Source organism: Thamnophis elegans, chromosome 1 (assembly GCF_009769535.1).
Source record: "Thamnophis elegans isolate rThaEle1 chromosome 1, rThaEle1.pri, whole genome shotgun sequence".
NCBI lineage: Eukaryota > Metazoa > Chordata > Lepidosauria > Squamata > Colubridae > Thamnophis > Thamnophis elegans.
The window spans coordinates 23,944,466-23,964,676 of record NC_045541.1 but is presented as its reverse complement, the minus strand read 5'-3'; the positions used below and the strand labels follow the sequence as shown (position 1 = coordinate 23,964,676).

The following is a 20,211-nucleotide window of genomic DNA, read 5'->3' as shown; positions in this document are numbered from 1 at the left end:
GTTGACTACCACTGGTGTATATACTGCTTGTACTGGTAACCAAACAGGGCTTTCCCCTACTATTGAAGTGCCAGCCTTGAGTATGTACAAAGCTATTGAGGCGGCCAATTCCTGTCCTTAGCCTCTCCAAAGCCGATTAACCACCTGACTTCCCTGAAGGCAGAGGTGATAACACCCCCCCCCATGTTGTCACACCTGAAAGTTGCTCTTGGATGGTGCAGAAATAAGGGGGGGGGGAATGTTAACACAGCCAAGCCTCTCTTAACAAGCAATCAGAGGAATTGGCAAGGTAGGTTTGTGCTAGTGGTGAAATCAATATGAAAATGCTGTTGCCAATTCAGAGCCCTTCTTTTTTAAAACCTTTTAAAGTAAGGGGGGGAAGGGAACAAAAAAGAATACAACCAAGGAATGTCTTTTAAGTGTGAAACACTTTCTTACAGAAGAAGTCCCCCCCCCCACTACACTCCATGCTCAATAAATCCATTACTTTTTGTGTTTTGATAAAACACAAATGTTTGCCATATAATTCAGAATTACATTCACATCTTTAAAACGTATCGTATTTTTCAGAGGCACACCTTTCTCCCCAAAAAAGGGGGTGAAAATCTGGCTGCATCTTATACACTGAATACAGCATTTTTTGCTTCCTGAAACGCTGCCATCTTCGCAAAAATGGACGTGCAGAGGGTTTGGGAGGCCTGCAAAGTGCTCCTGGGGTCTGGGGAGGGCACAAATGAGCAATAAATGGGCTGTTTTTGGCTCCTTTTTGCCCCCCCCTCCCAGTCCCCAGGAGCACTTTACAAGCTTTCCAAAACCTATGCATGTCCTGTTTTTTTGCAAAACGGGCTGTTTTTTTGCTTGTTCTTGCCCCCACCCCCAGTCCCTAGGAGCACTTTGCAGGCCTCTCAAACACACTGTATGCCTCATTTTTCACACAAAAAAAATGAGGCATGCAGAGGGTATGGGAATCCCGCAGAGCGCAAAAACTTTTTATTTACCTCTTCAAAATCTTGGTGCGTCTTATACTCTGAAGAATACAGTATCTCCCTAAAACAAAATAGTAAATGCAAAACCAAGTTTTTGTGGGGTTGTAAAAGTTCCACCCAACATTTTATACTTAACAGCATCATGAAGTTGAAAACCAATCCTTTTAAAACATTCTCTGTCATGTCCAATAAACATGAAAAGTGGTTTGTGGAATTAATTGCATGTTAGGATTGTAATAGTGAATGTTCTCAAGATCCACTGATGAATCACTGATTTGTTAATATGAGGTATCTGAACACTTCATTCCAAAGTTGTTGGCAATAACTAACATCCATTTTAACATTCTGCTTTAGTTGCTAATATTTAGTTGTGTAAAGTAGATACCAAATCTCATATCGACTTTAGCAGCATAATGTGTGCTTATCTTTCTGAGTCAGCCAACACTGCCCTCCAGCTGTATTTTAAAAGGTCACTTTCAGTAAAATTATAAATTAACACATCTCACATTCCAATGTTTGAAACAAGCAAACCGGCAAAAAATTGAACAATTATTCCCTCCTGGCTTAATCTGAGTCCCCCGCCCCCAGTTTATCAATATAGTATTGCCTTGTATCATCCCAAAATTGCGAAGTTCCTTGTTAAATATTAATATTTAAAGATTAATTTTCCATTCTTCCCATTTTATCCAGACAAGGATATATACTGGTAATTCAATATTGCTATAGAGACCTGAAGGAGTAAACAAAAGCTTAATTCATAGCAAATATAGAGGTACCCTTGACTTATGACCACAATTAGAGTAACAATCCCAGCAATCTTGGTTACTGTTGTAACTCTAAACACATTGGTCATTAAGCAGGAAGTGAAGGAGTCCAAGTAAGGAGTATGGGGCAGGGGTGAAATGCTACCCGTTCGGACCAGTACTGATATTAAAAATGCTACCTGTTTGCCCAAACCGGTAGTAAAAAAAATTCTATCTGTACAGGCGAACCGGTTTTTCCGACGATCAGCTGTGACGCGTGATTTATATTAGATAGCAGGATTTCCTGCTTTCTAGCTAATCTAAATCATGTGGCACAGTAGATTCCCCCCTCCTCACTGTTTGCTTACCTTTGCAGGTGCGCTCTGTGCATGCGTGGAAGATTCTGTGCATGCGTGGCGGTGGCACACGCACGCTCACATTGCTACTATACCAGTAGCAAAGGTAAGTGGATTTCACCCCTGGTATGGGGGTGCCACACTGGGGTTGGGGAGGCTGATTGAGGGGCGCTACAGTGTGGAGGTGAGTATAGGGAAGCCAGGTGGAAAAATAAGCTGAGAGGAAATTCAGCATCCCAGCGCTACACAGAGTCTCCAGAGCTTTGACTATGACCACAGGATACTTGCTGTGTATTTTAATATCTACTTATTTTGCTACAACAGACAAACTGCACAGCAGCCTATTCTCTAAACCTTTTAGAAGAACACATTGCGCATTTTAGTCTCCATATCTGCAAAAAGCTATTATTTTGATTCAGTTACCTCTCAATGAAGCATTTACAATTATTGGCAGACAATTCCACCCTCCTTAAGAGAGGCAGTGATCAGGCCCTTCCTTTTTTTAAAAAAACAATTGTAAAACACAACTACTGTATATTATATTATTTTATAGTCCTTACACAGTATTCACTGTAGGTTATTAAGACTCTTAATGTTTAGATAACTTAAACCTTTGAAGACTAAAAAAATGTATTAACTCTCTTTTTAAAATATTAATTTAGATGTAAAGCTAAATGTGGCATTAAGTAGGCCGTTCCTGAAAAGGCCAGTGGCTAATATTCCCCTCCTGGACAAGGTGTTTGAATGGATGGTGACCCGTTAGTTCCAAGCTCTCTTGTGTGCAATTGACTTTTTACATCCATTTCAACCTCGTTTCAAGACTGACTATTAAACAGAAACAGTATTTGGTTGCCTTTTGGGAATGACTTTGTGTTGGAGAAAAATGGGGAGTGCAGGGTGTGTTAATATATGGTGCATTTTAAACAAATTGCCATTTAATTAAGGAGGCCCAAGTGTCATTCAGTTGTCATGGGTCTGCATTACGGATTTTTATTGCAAGTAGTGCTCACTTAATGATAACTTGTTCAGTGACTGTTCTGACTACACTGGCGCTGGAAAAAATGAGGACCAGCCCTCACGATCCTATGGTCCAAATTTTTAGATGGGTTTCAAATTTTTTTAGAACCTCTTCTGTAGGTGTGGCCTGCTTTGTGGGAGTGGCTTGCCAGCCATGTGACTAAGTGGGAGTGGCTTGACAGTCATGTGACTGGGTGGGCATGGCCAACTTGTAAAATGTGGTGAAACTCACTTAACAACGCTCTTGTTTAGCAACCAAAATGTTGCCCCAAAAACTCTGGCATTTGAAGCACACAAGTCTTAAAACTGTCAAGTTACAAGACCCTTGCACCCCTAACTCTTTAGAACCCCCCCCCCGGGTGTTCAAACTTGACAGCTTTAAGACTTGTGGACTTCAACTCCCAGAATTCTTCCTCTCGCTCTTCATCTTGATGAAGTGCGGACAGGCAGGGGGAGGGAGCTGGAACCAGTTCTAAATGGCACTATAGATTTGTAGAACCTCTTCTATAGAAGAGGTTAGAACTGGCAGGAACCCACCACTGTCGTGGTCGCCATTTTCAATCTTCCCAGCTGATTTCCAACAAGCAAAGTCATTGGATAAGCCAACGGGGATTCACAAATCATGGTCATGTGATGTCTTGCTTTATTGGGTGATTCATTTACAGACAACCAGGCCTGTCCTTGCTAATGGGATGATCACATAATATTTTGCTTAATGACTGCTTAATAACAAGTGTGGCCCCAGTTAAGATTGTTAAACAAGGACTACTCTTGGTGTAGAGATCTAACTAAAACAAACAAAAGAGCACCATCTAGTGGTCAGTTTTAAAAATGAAGTAGGAAACTCAAAAGAATTTTATTAAAATCCAGACCATGTTTTAAATTGAAAAGCAGAATCTTAAGCTCATATAGATTTCAATTAATTTTTTTAATGAAACAAAAAAAATTAGATGGAGATCATACAATTCTGGGAGATGGGAAGGATATCCAAGTATGATAATTACAAGTGAACTGGCACTATCAGAGAGGACTGCACTGAATTACCCATTGTGTAAACAGTCCCACTGAAATATATGCGTTTTGGTGGCCACTTAATGATGAGATTCTAAACCTGAAAGGTTATCAACTCACATTTTGCATGTAACAAACACAAATACAGCTCCATTTGACATAACTTTGCATCGTTTTAATTTTTATTCCTTTGTACGTGCAAGAAATTCACTTGCCATTTAGATACTCATGTACATGAACTTTAAGATATGCATGTTAATAACCTAAAATCAAATAGAAACAACCTTATTTACAATATGGACATGTTTTATTCCATGATATATGTGCAATTCTATAAAAAGGAGGGTATGGATCATATATTTTAAATGCATATTCTGTTATTTCACAAATGATTTGATTCTTTCATATGAAAAGGATATAAACTTTGCTTTTTTCAAATTTTAAATGCATCCATCTAAAATTTCCATGAATTTATCCATCCAAGATACTGCTAGAATAAAGATCTTAAAATTGCAGTCTGGTAAGTGTTTGTAATTCATTATATTGTATTTCTGTATAGTAAGATAAGATGCTACTTAGTGAATATTGTGTGTTGTATGTTACTTGAATATCACACAAAATATAAATGTTGTATTTGAAATTCACAGTGGAGACAATAAGTTTTAGATCTTGTTTCTTTTCAAAGCTGCCATTTAGACTCAAGGCACCGAGGTGTTTTATGGCACCAGGGATGAAAATGTGATTTTATTTTCCACCGCTTACTTATTGTGCATAAATAAATATGTACTTTAAAGCATCTATACTAAAATGTGTTAAGCGTGTTGTTTTTAAAATATATCTGGTGAAAGAAAAAGAGAGGTGGTTTACACAACCAAAACAAATCTCTTCTCCTTTGAAATATTTTTACAGTATTTAGCATAAATTCTTTGAGGAAGTTTCCTTTAGAAGAGAAAGTGCTAACAAATTATCCTCTGAGAAAGAGAGAAGGCCATGTTTCTCTCTGAAGGCCACATCACATTCTGCATGTTAAGGCTTTGGTTGGAATTTCAGATTATATTGCACTAGAAGTAAATTTCCCAAGTTAATTCTTTGATTGATTAATGGTAAAAAAAGATCTAATTTTCTAAATGCTACAAAAATGGCAGCTATTTAGTAGTAATAATTGTAGATATAGTAAGCAATATTATCTGGTATGAAAGAGCACTCTGCTTCCTCTACCTTGCAAAGTATTAGGCAGATAAAACTAAGCACAGTAAGGAAAAATAATTAAGTGGAGCACAGGTATTTTTATTATTTGCCTGTTCTTTCTATACCTGGCTGACTATACTTTTTCACGTATCTTGAGTAGTTTTTTTCCTAAACTGGTTCTTGTTGGATGTATTGGGACTATAAATCCCATTATTCCTAATCAGCAATGGTCAAGGTGGTTGAATGATAGATTTGAAATTGACATCCCACTGAAGCTAGAAAGCACCAAGTTAAAGAAAATTGATCCTGATTTACTGGCAGAAGAACAGTGCTCTATTACCTTATTTATAATGGCTAATGGCCCTTTCATTAATAAATCAGTTTGTCCAACTTTTCCAGCTCAAAGAGTTCTATTACATTAACTACTGCAATTGCAGTGAATTTGGAATTTCTTTCTGTCACATTCCCTTTATATGCTAAAAATAACAATTGGCTATCAAACTACACATACAAGATGCAGAGACCTTGCAGCATATAAAAAAATCTGGGTAATACAAAAAAACATAAATATTCCAGTTTCTGCAACAAAATGTAAATAATAATTCAATTATTTTTTGTTCATCATGTTGAAGTTGTTTATAATCCACACATGTACTGTACTATGGTAATCAGACTGAAACTGGAATGATTCATCTGTATGAATGTCAGAATTAAATATATACAAATAGGGCAACAGTCCATTGAAAAATATAATTCTGGACCATATGTGACCCTTAAAAGTGCTGAAACCTATTTCTGATTATAGTTTATGTAAATCTCTGATTTGATAGCAAAATTTGGGTGGATAAAGGTTTTGGATCCTGAAAGGTATTCATTACATACCAATTGCATCACGGAAGTGGGTTCAAAGAATGAACCTCAACACTAAAACAAAGTCTATTTTAATCCAAAAAAGTAAATTTAAAAATGACATACACTCATTCACAGACAATGTAAAGTTATATTCTCTGCTCTCTTTAGTTCTGTTCTTACCATCAACAGGAACTACACAAAGGTGTATCTTTGCTGATAAGGCCACTAATACAAATACCCATTGTGAACACTTTCAAGTGTATCCTCAGACTTTTTCCTCAAATATGTGAGTTTACTTTTCATGTATGTAACTAAAGAGATCTTACTTTACCTTTCCACAATTCTGTTGTGCATTGTATTATATTAAACACATTGATTCATCAATATTTCTGCTTCTTCCCATCTCATGACATCATCGCTGAGCATCTGCCATCTTGATTTTTTTTAACCTCCTTTACAGATGCTGCTAACATCATTTGAAAGATCACTCTGCTGCCTCTACCTTGCAAAGTATTAGGCAGATAAAACTGAGAAGATCCTTGAAATTAAATCTTCATAACTTATCTCCCCCTGAATTTGTTTTATTTATTTTATTATTTATTAAATTTATATGCTGTCCATCTTACCGTGAAGCCACTCTGGGCGGCTTATCCCATGAATTTCAGTACAGAATCATAATTCTCCAAGGATTCTTGCCGTAAGTTGATATCAGTTAGATAAAATGAACATTGTAAATTGCCAAATCCATTTATTGACAGGCAGGATTCCAAAAGCACAAAGCCCCAACCCACAATAACCAAGTCTTCTCTTGGACCTTTTTCAGGTAAGGAAAATCCTGTGAAAGGAATGATCATTGCAGCAAAATCAGAACGTAAATACTAACCGCTTCTGAACCCAGGTTAAAAACTTAATTGAGAGCTTGTAAAAAACTCAATTGAATTTCTTCTACAGTTAAACATTTCCTACATATAGCTGGATATTTGATTAGTAGCTGCCAACGCAAAAGAAAAGAAAAGCTGTTTGAAGCACATATGAGCCAAATAAAAAATTCCCATACTCAAAAGTTTCAACTTGTACCATAATAAAAATGGAGGTCCAGCACATAGATATTAGCCAAAAAAAAAGAAATCACAGAAAGTCTTAGTGGCATTCTTTGATACTTGGATACACTAAATAATTGTTGAGTATCTGTCTTTTGCAGATCAAAATATAGGCTTTTATAGTAAACATTACATATTATTGGAAAGCTTTGGGAATGATACATCTTAGAAGGGAGGTCTAATAGTATAACCATTAGTGAAGTGATGGTGTAATCCTCAAAATGACAATGACACTCAATCATCCCAACCTAATGACCGAGTGCCCAGTATTTTTCTTTTTTTAAAAATTCTCCACTTCAATCCAATTGAGCCCAACAGCTAGCCTGAGATGCGTTTTGTGAAAGCTGTAACGGAAGTTATAAGCAATCTTGATGGCAACATTCTTTTGGTCTCTGAAAGGCTCCAATTCATTACAGATCAAACAGATTGCCTGAGAAAATGTCACGTAATTATCCCAATCTCTTTCTAGAAGTGGAATGTAGCAATTACTGTACCACATTTTTTTTTAAATGGCCCAGATCAAATTGATCAGTAATCTCACAGAGATTACAGTTTAAAAAGTGAATTTCCACCCATAGAAATAGGGAAGACTTTCATCTCCAGGAATTACATCTAAGAGTATTATGCTGTAAGCCAAAGCAGCTTTTCTCTCCTTGTTGATGACAAGGCTGAGCAGAACTGCAACGAATGATAGTTTCCAAGAAGTTTTGAAGATAGTTTTCAAGGTAAAGATGCTTTGGCATTTTATTGGAAGCAAGTTCCACTAGTGTCACTAGAACTAAATGCCAAGAAAAGGGGAATAAGATCTCTGTCACCCTGCATCTAAACCAATGTAGGCAGGGGCATTCAAAGCAAATCCTTGAGCTTTACCAAGTTAAATGGAAAAGTTAAAAAAAAAAATAACCGAAAGGTGGGGAGTTGTGCTCAAAAGTGCTGTTGGAGAAGGAGCATTGTGATGACATGTGGAGAGGTTCAAAGAACGTGTCAGGATAACAGTCATCCTGAAAGGGATTAGAAGCCCACTTCACCGTGGGATGGGCGGAAGTGGCGGAGCACCTCTTTCTCTGCGGCTGGATCCACCTAAAGAAAGAGAAAGCAAACCTCACAGTCATCCTTTACTGACAAGGTTTATCGAAACCTGGAAACAGATTTCAAAAATTAAACATACAGTTCCATAGTATTCCCGCCTCAGCATTCAAAATCTGCCCCTTCTCTAAGCACAGTGACATTACACACATATATGAAAGGGCAGAGTTTACGCTGTAATGCCATAACACTTTCACCATTATGATCAAAATGGAATGCTTCTGCAGATAGCAGTCTTTTCAGGGAATAGCCGCCTTCATGCAACTCCATAAAATATTCTAAGCCAGAAGTTCCCTGATTACTGGGCCTTGGTGTGTTCAGAACGAGGCCCAGAAGTGGTATTCAGCAGCTTCTGACTAGTTCTGGAGAACAGGTAGTGGAAATTTTGAGTAGTTAGGAGAAACTGTAAATACCACATCTGATTGGCTCTGCCCCCACCTATTCTCTGCCTCCCGAGTCCCAGCTGATTGGGAGGGAATGAGGATTTGCAGTAACCTTCTCCTGGAGTGGGAGGGAATGGAGATTTTACAGTATCCTTCCCCTGTCACGCCCATCAAGCCACGCCTACCAAGCCAAGACTGCCAAGCCACGCCCACAGAAACGGTAATAAAAAAATTGGAATCCCACCACTGACCAGGCTGTGTGAGTGGCGGTTCAACGTGCATGCATGCAGCTCATTTGAGCAAGCGGCAGGCACTCACACCTCACATGTGAAGCTCCATATGTGCGAAGGGGGGACGTGCATGCCCACCATTTGCACAAATGGAGCTGTGCGTGCTTGCCTGTGGGCCTGCCACTCACAGAGAACCATCCTTTCTCCCCCTCCACCGGGCCACCAACTCAGAAAGATTGGTGGACCGTCGTTCTAAGCTATACAAATATAAAAGCAATCTCATTAAAAATAAATTATTTAAAAGTTCAAATTAGTCAACCTTTCAAGATTTGGCTATCATGATTTTTAAAATCGTGAAGAGACATCTATTGGCATGGCAGAATTTATGGTGCCCTTTAATGCAGCATTATAGCTAACCGCTCCCACCACCTCGAAAAGGAAAACAAATTGAGCTTTTCAGAAGAGAAGAAATGGGAAAGGGAAAAAAATAGTTTGTATAAGCTCTATGGCCCAAAACCTACTTTGCAGATATAACCTTTTAATATTAAACTTTGATTAAATGACTGTTTAAAGTTATAAATAACATATCTTGGGAATTAGAATATTTATTTGTATCCTACCTTTATTATTTTTATAAATAATTCAATGTGATGAACACACAATATACTCCTTCCTCCTCCATTTCCCCACATGCCAATTACCTCCACTAGACCGATCAGATCCCACAGATTAGGCCTCCTCCGAATTCCATCCGCCGGCCAGTGTTGACTGGCGACTACCCGGAGGAGAGCCTTCTCTGTGGCTGCTCCGACCCTCTGGAACGAACTCCCCGTGGAGATTCGAACCCTCACCACCCTCCAGGCCTTCCACATAGCCCTTAAAAACTGGCTGTTCCGACAGGCCTGGGGCTAAAGAGCTGTTGCCTTGTTATGCATTGTTATGCTTTGTTTTTTTAAATTTCTTTTTGTCTGTATTCCCCTTCCCTGGTTGAGTTGTGACCCGCCCTGAGTCCCCTTCGGGGGAAAAGGGCGGCATATAAATGAAATATACTGAACTGAACTGAACGTAACAATATCCTGGTGAGGTGTGTTGGGCTGAAAAGTGGGATTGACCAGAAATCACCCAGCTAGCTTTCATGTGTTAGGCAGCACTAGGATTCACAATCTCCTGGCTTCCAGTCTAGTGCTTTGACTACTTAAATACTACGTTGAGCACCAGCAACAATTTTTATGATGCATGAGAGTAATATGACCTGAGTAAATATCATTTCTCAGCAGCGAAAATGTTGAGATTTTTCTAAAATCTAGTCCCTCAAGATTTTATTATTGAATATTATATGACATGGGAGTTATTTTATGGACGGTTTGGAGAATAAAAATAGAAGTGAGAAATAAATAGGGATTAGTGAAATAAAGAATATATGATAGAGATGTAAACAATACGATGATGATTATATATGATTGTTAAGATGACCATACTCAATATAATATTATAATTTCATTAGAAGATATGTTAAGAGGGAGAAATGAATAGAGCTAAAATGCTGATTGTTAATATTGTAAGATTAGAGAATTATCATCAAGGTAATGAATATTGCAAACTTTGATTGTAATTGCAGAGAGACATTTATACCCAGATGACACACTGTTAATGGAAGATATATGTTCCAGTTTAAATTTTTATTATTATTATTATGCCTTCTGGCGCACCTCCGATGTAAAATGATGATGAAGCAGAGTGAATCACCACATGAAGAATAGTCATCTGCTGACAATTCTGAAGGATGAGCAAAGATAGAGGAACTTCACTAAATAAGAATTTGCTGGCTATTTGTGTTTATTTTCTGCTTACTTATCTTTTCTTCACAGCTAGTTGTTTGAGCTTATTCCTTACCCCAGTGTTTTTCAACCTTTTTTGTGCAAAGGCACACTTTTTTCATGAAAAAAATCACGAGGCACACCACCATTAGAAAATGTTAAAATTTTTTAACTCTTTGCCTATATTGACTATATATAAGGTGTTTTTCCCACGGCACACCTTACACTATGTCACGGCACACTAGTGTGCCGTGGAACAGTGGTTGAAAAACACTGCCTTACCCAATATCTACAGTAGGAGACGACCAGCAGAGAATCAGTGCAGTCTTATTTCTCCATCTTTCACTGCTTATCTTGGCCCAGGAGGTATCTATCTGCCTTTTCAGCTGAATGGCACTTATAAGTAATCTATGGCCTATCTATCTGACTTACCTTGACTATCCAATTGGATCACTGAAATAACTCATTGGGGAAGAGAGCAGAGCAAGAGCCACTCCTGTTGAGATAACTGGTACTCTTTCCATGATAGCAATAGCGCTTAGACTTACATACCGCTTCACAGTGCTTTTACAGCCCTCTCCAAGCGGTTTACAGAGTCAGCATATTGCACCCAATAATCTGGGTCCTCATTTTACCCACCTCGGAAGGATGGAAGGCTGAGTCAACCTTGAGCCTGGTGAGATTTGAAGTGCCAAACTGCAGCTAGCAGTCAGCTGAAGTAGCCTGCAGTATTGCACTTTAACCACTGGGCCAACTTGGCTCTATGATATTACCAAAAATAATTATATTCACTATTTATGGAGTATCTGATAAGCATTCAAAATGTTTCACATGTTTTCAACTCAGAAATAATTTACCAAGTACACTATTATTAAATCTACTTTCTAAAAGAAAAAAAAATACTTACTTCTATTGTCATTTTTTACCAATTTACTAGGATAGCTCTTGTTCATGGGTACATATGGTTCTGGAGGTGGCAAGTCAGACAGAGGATGGAAGGAAAATCTGCTTTCCCACTCATCTAGATAAATGTAAAGGAATTGTGTAACATTAGTGCATACATAAGACAAATCATGTCAATACAAATCTCAACTAATAGGCTCATTCAAGAGTATTCCATAAAAACTGACTACTATATTTTAGAAAATATTGGATTGATGACATCTTATTCAATAGAGTGAATATTTTGTAAACCAGTCTTAAAAACTGGGAGTACATCCAAATGTGAATAGATCTTGTTTAGCATAGTTGGGGTTATTTTTTCAAGAGACCAAGGATGGCATTATATTTCCAACTATTGGAACATCTTTAGCTTCCAATCACTTTATTTTTCCAACAGAAATACTGTACATCCCTTTGATTCAGGGTAGGCTGACATCCAATGTCTTGAATCCATCATTTTTTTTCCTTAAATTGTTTCATGACTACATACTTTTAATTTGTTTTAAACAGGACTTTCATATTATTACAAACATGTTTAACTGAAAAGAACAGTAAATTCCTTTCACTTCCTCTTTCTATTCTCATTAACGTCACACAGTCCATATATCTAAAATCAATCTGGCACTGGTCATGAAACCATATAAAAATATTACTAACAGCATACCCTGTTTCTCCAACAATAACATCTTTTGGGATAATAAGCCCAATCGGACTTTTGAGTGCATGCGCTAAAATAAATCCTCCCCCCCAAAAAATATTGCAACACAGCAGCAGCCATGAGGTGACCATGCTCGCTGCCTCCTGCACCTCAAAAATAATAAGACCTAAGACCCTGTCTTATTTTTGGAGAAACACAGTACTTATAACATTTACTATTTACTTATCAAAACATTTCTAATATCCTTATAGCAATAATGTTCTGTAATATAGCTAATCCAGATAGGCAGGCTCAGCTTCTCTTAAAGTTTTTAACTCTAGCAAGATTGATGCATTTAATGAATAAAATACAAGGGCTAATATAAATTCTAAGGTGGTCAAAGGTTTGTTTCTTCCGTCATCTGCGTTTATATTGAAATGAAACATTCTTTACTTATAAAAAAAAGTCAGTATTTTTTTAACTAGACTACTTTGATTATTATACGAATTGAGTGGTGGAAAAATGTGATGTGTGAGCCTCAATGGCAGGTATGGAGACTTCTCATCCTAGAGTTGGAAGGGCTTTCTTGCATTCTGGAAGGAATGGAGAGTTCCTCCATTCCTCCATGTAAGAGCCAAGGTGGCGCAGTGGTTAGGGCGCAGTACTGCAGGCCACTTCAGCTGACTGTTATCTGCAGTTCAGCGGTTCTAATCTCACCGGCTCAAGGTTGACTCAGCCTTCCATCCTTCCGAGGTAGGTGAAATGAGGACCCAGACTGTGGGGGCGATATGCTGACTCTGTAAACCGCTTAGAGAGGGCTGAAAGCCCTATGAAGCGGTATATAAGTCTAACTGCTATTGCTATTGCTATTCCTTCCAGAACTCTGCAAGAGAAGAATTTTCCATGAACAGCAGGACTCTTGCTAATGTGGTGTTGAAAGCAAGAGGGGGAATAAATGACCCCAAATACCATCAGAGAGGCCTCTAGGGAACATTGTGGGAGAAGAAGCATAATTAGATCGGTGATTAGCCACCATCCAGCTCATTAGGGTTGCTCCTTCTGCTTCTGTCCTCTGGAGATGGCAGAAAAAGCAAGAAAAGTTCAAGCAAAGGGAAGGTGGCCAGAAGAACAGATGCTGTACAAATCTGAAGCCTCGTCCAATCTGCTCCTGCTCTCTTGTTTACTCTCTACTTTCACTTCCTTTTTTGTGGGTGTAAATCTGAAGGCAAATAACTGTGGACTGATTGATTTATGTAGAAAACTGAGATAGATAGATATAAATTGGAGATGAACAACCATAATGAGCAGGATGGTGGCTAATCTCTAATTTTTTTATGCTTCTTCTCCCATAAGCTCAAGGCAAGCTGATTCCCCAGAAGCCTCAATGATGATATTGGGACCCTTTATTTCCCTTTTCCATGTATGCAAGAGTCCAGCATATATGGAAAATTATTTTCTTGCTGTAAGGAATGCAGAGTTCCTTCCAGAAGGCAAGAAAGTTCTTCCAACTGTATTGGTGAGAGCTATCCATACCTGCATGTGTGAGGCTCACAAATCATATTTTCCCACCACTCCACCAACAGATTGGAAGTTACGCATTCGGACAATGTCAAAAACAGGAACATCGTCACTCACCATCACAGGATGAATCCTGGAAGCCATTTCGGAGGGCAGATGAGGGAAGTGATGGAGGAGGGGGTGGGGGCGCTCCAGAACCTGGCCTGTCAGGAGGAGGTGGGGGCACAGGCCCACTTCTGGTTTTTTCAAATCCTCCTCTTGAAGGAAGCTGGGGAGTAGCTGGCAGTGCCCTGGAAGTACTTCCGTTTCTGATTAGTGGAGGCGGAGGCGGAGGGAGAGGTCCTGAATATAATGGGAACAAAAAGTAGTTATTGTACATTTTTGGCAGACCCAATCACTCTTCGCAAACCTCCAAACATGCTCTCCCCCCCCCCCCCCCAAGTGCAAATACTATTATCCCTCCCTGGTAAACTAGACAGAAAACAGAACTAGATGAAATCATTCTACTTTATTGTAAGGCTACATCAACAGAATCTTGCAAGCCTTAAGATACAAGGTTGCCATTTAGAGCCAAGGTGGCGCAGTGGTTAGGGTGCAGCACTGCAGGCTACTTCAGCTGACTGCAGTTCTGCAGTTCGGCTGTTCAAATCTCACCGGCTCAAGGTTGACTCAGCCTTCCAGCCTTCCGAGGTGGGTAAAATGAGGACCCGGACTGTTGTTGGGGGCAATATGCTGACTCTGTAAACCGCTTAGAGAGGGCTGAAAGCCCTATGAAGCGGTATATAAGTCTAACTGCTATTGCTGTTGCTATTTTAAATTGCTTAATCTATCAAGGTGGGTTCTTTCTAAGTTCCTTTCACCAATCGTTAACCCACCGGGGGCTCCTGCTACCCTTGTCTGATCATTTCCAAGGCAGCTTCTCTCTCTCTCTCTCTCTCTCTCTCTCTCTCTCTCTCTCTCTCTCTCTCTCTCTCTCTCTCTCTCTCTCTCTCACACACACACACACACACACACACACACACACACACACACACACACACGTACGTATCTAATTTTGCTTGGGGCAAAGAGGCAGAGACTGAATTTTAAGTTTGAGAAAGCTTCCATGAACATCAACCAGCAATCGTAAGACATAACAATCATGTATCTTAAGTTTACAACATGCTGAAAAGTTCAGCCAGAGTTTCAGTTAGAAAACAGTATGTCTCCTACACTAAGCCAAACTGAAAAATGCAAGGGAATTCCTAAAGGAGGAATTTTTCCTATAGGAGGCTGAACTTTCCTACAAGCAGCCGTAAATAAAAACACTGAGGTAAGCTCTGTCTACAATCCATTTCAGAAAGAAAGCAGTCAAATGATGAAGAAAAGAAGCAAATAGACTTAAACCCTCTTATCCCTCTTCTCACATCTTTTAACCAACAGTCAGATAAGAAAGTACTGGAGCCAGATAAAAAAGAACAATCAAAGCTGGCAAGACAAGCTACTACAAATAAACAGCTAGCAAATTCCACCCTCTATGTTGTTACCTGGCTCAATAACGAAACAGCAAAGAAGCAAGCTCAGAGAACATTAAGAATAGTATCCATCCAACCACCCATCCCTCCCTCAGTCAACTATTCAGGTACATCAGACTAGGATTCCAATGTCATATAGGTTAGTAGTATTTTTATTGCAGAGCCATAACAACAAATCTTGCAAGTATAAATTTGCTTCTCTCTTCCCCACTTTATCTTTGTGATAACTAGGGAGGGTTTTACTAGGTTACATGGTTAGGCTTCTGTGGACTCATTTATTTTTTTAAAAAAATGTGACCATGTTCTTGGTAGCCCCTTTTTCTGTCCCTCACCCTATTTACGTATAGATATATATTGCATAACCCTGCATTCAAAATATGGATTTACATTTTAAAGTAATTTTTGCTCAGACAATCTTACCTGATCTGCTAGGAGGGTCCCTTATAGGAGGTGGTGGTCTCTCAACTGGGGGCGGAAGTGGAGGTCCAGAACGATTGGGGCAAGGCAGACAAGGGACTAGCGATGTGTTCCTTTGAGGAAGCCGTGGCATTTCATCATTTCCGCCAGATGCCGGTGGAACTGGAGGTGGGCCTGGCCGACTTGGGGGAAGAGGAGGAGGTACGGAAGATATTGCAGGTGGTCGTGGTGTGGAAGGAATTGGCGGCTTGTGGTTTTGGGGCGGGGGAGGTGGCAGGGAAGCCTCCCTGCTGACAGATGGCCTGTTTCCACTTGGAGGTAATGGCGGAGGTGTCTTATCTTCTGTTGGCCTACCTGGTACTGGAGGGAGAGGAGGCCTATTTGAGAAGGGAGAAGGAGGACTAACTGGTGATGACTGTCGAATGGATCCTCCAGGCCCTGAATTTCTATTACCAGGGAAAGGTGGAGGGGTAAGCCCTATGCTCGCTTGTCTGCTGGCTCCGGGCACAGGGGGTGGACCTCTGTTGTACAGACTGGATGGAATAGGTCTTGGAGTATTTGGCACAGGAGGAGCACCTGTGTCAGGCCTGGAGCCAAAGTCAGGTCTTGAGGGAGGCATTCGGTTTCTCTGTGGCTCTGTTGCTGGCGCTCTTAGTCCAGAAGGGCCTGGAAATCTGCCTGCTCCACCTGGAGGTGAAAAAGGCTTAGCAGATGTTGCTCGTCCTCCTGGTGGAAACACTGGAGCTTTGTTTCCTGCAGAGTCTAAAAATAGAAAGCAATTAGTGAATGCATATACAAAGGTGTGTAGAAGGGGAAATAAATTGTAATCTGGAGGATTTTGTATAATCAATTTCGACCTATAGTAGATGCTTGTCGAAAAGATGGAAACATAAATCAACAGCTCCTTCCTCTTAATATATGTCCCAACAGGAAATTTTCCACATTCAGGTCCTTCAGTGGTGGGTTCCTACCAGTTCGCCCAAACTGGTAGTGGTTTCGCGGCCTGCGTCACCGGAATCAGCAGCAACCCAGGGCCGCCACCCCCCGAACCGGGTCCCTGGTTGGCGCTGTTGGCACCACCATCTTGTTTTTCACTTCTGCGCATGCGCAAAATGATTTTAATTATATGTGCATGCGCACATAGCACGCATAAGTAGGCTCGTGCAAAGTGTGCATATGAGCAAACCAGCAGTAGTGCCTGCTGGAACCCACCGCTGAGGCACTTCCAATGATACTGAACTGCAATTCCAATAATCCTGAGCCATTATGGATGATAGGGCTTGTAATAGTCCAAAACGTCTGGAAGTTATCAGGTCGGAAAAGCTGATTTTCTGCCAAGAACGGTTAATACAAGCCAGATTAGATAGAAAATAAATCTACAATTGTTTTTAAGAAGCTTGTAATGTATAGGAGTTCTCGCTTCGTATTTGAACTAGGCTCCGTTTATTTCATGCTATTACCCTCTCTACGTTAATTTCAATTAGTATAATTAGATCTGCTTCATAGCTCTTGAAGAAAAGTTCTACACATTCAATATACTATAAAACAAGAGGGAAGGGCAAAGACATTTCTTGACTATTACTGAATTTCCTGAAGAAGAAAAGGCAAACCTCTCAAAGCAACCCTGGCATGTTAAGTGCTATGAGATTAAAAGGAAGATCTATAAAAAGCTGCTTTGACATAAGAGGTAATGCTGGCTTTGAACAATTGTTATATCACCACTTGTTGAAAGTGCACTTTGGATATTTTAACAGTGCTACTTCATTCATATGCTTGCGAACAAAGAAGGTACAATTCTGTCTTCCTGTAAACTCCCTGGCTTGTATTTTCTAGCCAAGAAATGTATGAAGTGTCAGGAAAACAATAAATCATGTGGTACAATGCATATTGCTTTTCGGAAATCTGTGCACTGTTTATATATATTTTTTGCCATCTTGTAATTTTATATTGCTATTATAGAATGCTGTTGAGACTTTTTAAAATGAAAGTTGGCAAATAAGCATCTTAAATAACTAAAATAAACATATCCCTTTTCTTCAGGCATACTGTTCCAAAATTTGATACCAGCATAATGAAAACAATTAAATAAATGACAGTCTAATGGAAAGTTATTACTGTACTAACTTTCACAATTTCCTGACTGGGTCTACATATCACACTAAACCATAATGTAACCAATCGGTTCATTGCATGTACTTCATTGAGTTATAATGAAGTATGTAAAATTAAGTTTTTACACACAATATGCTAAATCCAAGTCAAACCAGCATTATGGTTTGGTCTGATATGCAAATCCAACTAATATACTAAATAAATTCAACCTATTAAATAAATCAGTGCAACCTGGAAAATGCACTAATATGGAAATGAGTTGATGGACTTTGGGTTGATTGATAAATTGGACAAATCGCTTAACCAAGCTCACAGAATTATTGTCTAGATAAAACAGAAACATTTCACGGCTAGCATCTTGAACTTTGCAAAGCAGGATATAAATTATTGATGAATAAAATAAATAGGCAAGAACCTGAATGCACCAGAGCAACAAGATACAATTCTCTAGATAAGGGAGGGGCAAAAGAAAAGAAAAGTAATGGTGAACCCTAAAGGTCCTGGCTTAATAACCTTTCCACACAAATGAGTTAAAAAGTATTTTCTATCTACCCTTGAGTCAGCAAAAAAACTACAGTGGCATAAAACAGGCTGTTCCCATTGCCAATCCCTGTTCCAACTCTGCCACCTCTATTTCTCGTTTCCTCCACAGGCAATAAAACCTAACAAATGTCACACAATCTAAAGTTGACTTTGAATAATGATGATGCAAATACCCAGCCTTAAACTACCCTACTTTGGGCATATTATGTGAGGACTTAGCTCTCTAGAGTAGGGTGCGTCATTTGAAGACCTGAAGGGCTAGGTCAGGGACCGATCGTCATAGAGGAAGTCTATCTTGCTAAGAGTCAGTGATGACTTAATGCCCCATAAACATTCAAGGTTGTATGGGTGGGTGGAGGGAATACTACATAACAGCTATAGATGCCTTAACCTTGCTATTAATGGTTTGGAGATAAAAGTGAAGGTAGCCTCATGGGAACCCTGCAGAGCAAAAAAATGTCAGGGCATATTTGGACTGTGGTTAGGTGCAAGTGGGGACATGCTTAAGTGGTGAATACTGAGTCAACATTTTTTTTTTAAAAAAGGATGTACTGTATGTGTTGCTTCCATACTTCTACACTTGATAACAAAAAGAAAAAAAAACGGCAATTGTGCCAAGAACATCTAGAGTAAAGGAACAAGGTTCAACTTCAGGTGCACATGATCTATTAACAACTGTAAAACTCAATATAGACTTTGCAATAGACCAAATGTGATAACTCTTATTTGAGACAAATTTGAGACAAATTTGTGTTTTTTTTCGGCTCGGAAAAGGTGTTGGGGCCCCTTCCTTGTCATGCCTGCAATACACAGGAAGTTAACTAAATATCTTGCTTGTGAGAAACCACTGTTCATTTATGATAGGAGAAGAATATTTTCTTGAGTTTTTGTCTTCACTGATTTAATAGTTGTAAGTATTGTCAGTCCAAGGTACTAGGTTTCTAGAAATGCAGCTGTCTTACTAGCACACCTCCTCCTTACCATTATCTCTGTTTGTAGGTCTAAGTTTTGGCATCCCTGCTTGGAACAATCCTCCTAAGCCGGGAGGTCCACCGCCACCATAACTATTACCGCTGCTACCGCTGCCACTGCTACCACTGGAGAAACCAGAGCTGCCGCCTCCGCCACCAGCTGGCCCTTTTGGTTCTGTAAAGAGAGGAAAATTGAAGGGTTCTTAAATCATGATTCTGAATCCACAAATACTTAGTTGGCTGTTTATATCTAGCTTAAATTAAATCACAACCACCCTGTCCCTAAACAGAAAATTGCTTTAGGCTCTATCACTGGAGCCTTTATATCATAACTATATTAATTAAGAATTTTTAATTAATATAAGTTTAGTTTATTTATTTAAGTCTCTGTGATGTTAACTCACCACATTAACCTCTCCCCATCTGGTCCCTTGCAACTGTATTGGTCTTCAAGTCTCAAAATGTTCAGCTACCCTGTTTCCTTGAAAATAAGCCCTCCCCAGATAATAAGCCCAATCAGACTTTTGAGCGCATGCGCTAAAATAATCCCTCCCCCGAAAATAATCCCTCCCCGAAAATATTGCAATGCAGCAGACATGAGGTGACCATGCTCGTTGCCTCCTGCACCTCAAAAACAATGACCTCCCCAAAAATAAGGCCAAGTGCTTATTTCAGGAGTCAAAAGAAAATAAGACCCTGTCTTATTTTCAGGGAAACACAGTACTAGTCCGGTCTTTCATCATAAGGGCTGGAAATCATGTAAATTGAAGTCCTTGGAATGGCTGCAT

General features: G+C 39.4%; 1 protein-coding gene across 3 annotated transcripts in view; it reads right to left on the bottom strand.

The window, feature by feature from the left end:
• Positions 1-4,273: 4,273 nt before the first annotated feature.
• The window catches only part of WIPF1 (WAS/WASL interacting protein family member 1), a 73,747-nt gene continuing 57,809 nt past the window's right edge, over positions 4,274-20,211 (bottom strand). For all 3 annotated transcript variants that reach the window (XM_032215901.1, XM_032215892.1, XM_032215909.1), the window contains exons 4-8: positions 19,434-19,598; positions 15,801-16,559; positions 13,984-14,208; positions 11,677-11,790; positions 4,274-8,333 (exon numbers count right to left, since the gene is read on the bottom strand). In XM_032215901.1, the coding sequence (XP_032071792.1) occupies positions 8,278-8,333; positions 11,677-11,790; positions 13,984-14,208; positions 15,801-16,559; positions 19,434-19,598 (1,319 nt within the window). In that variant the 3' untranslated portion in view covers positions 4,274-8,277. The remainder of the gene's footprint in view (positions 8,334-11,676; positions 11,791-13,983; positions 14,209-15,800; positions 16,560-19,433; positions 19,599-20,211) is intronic.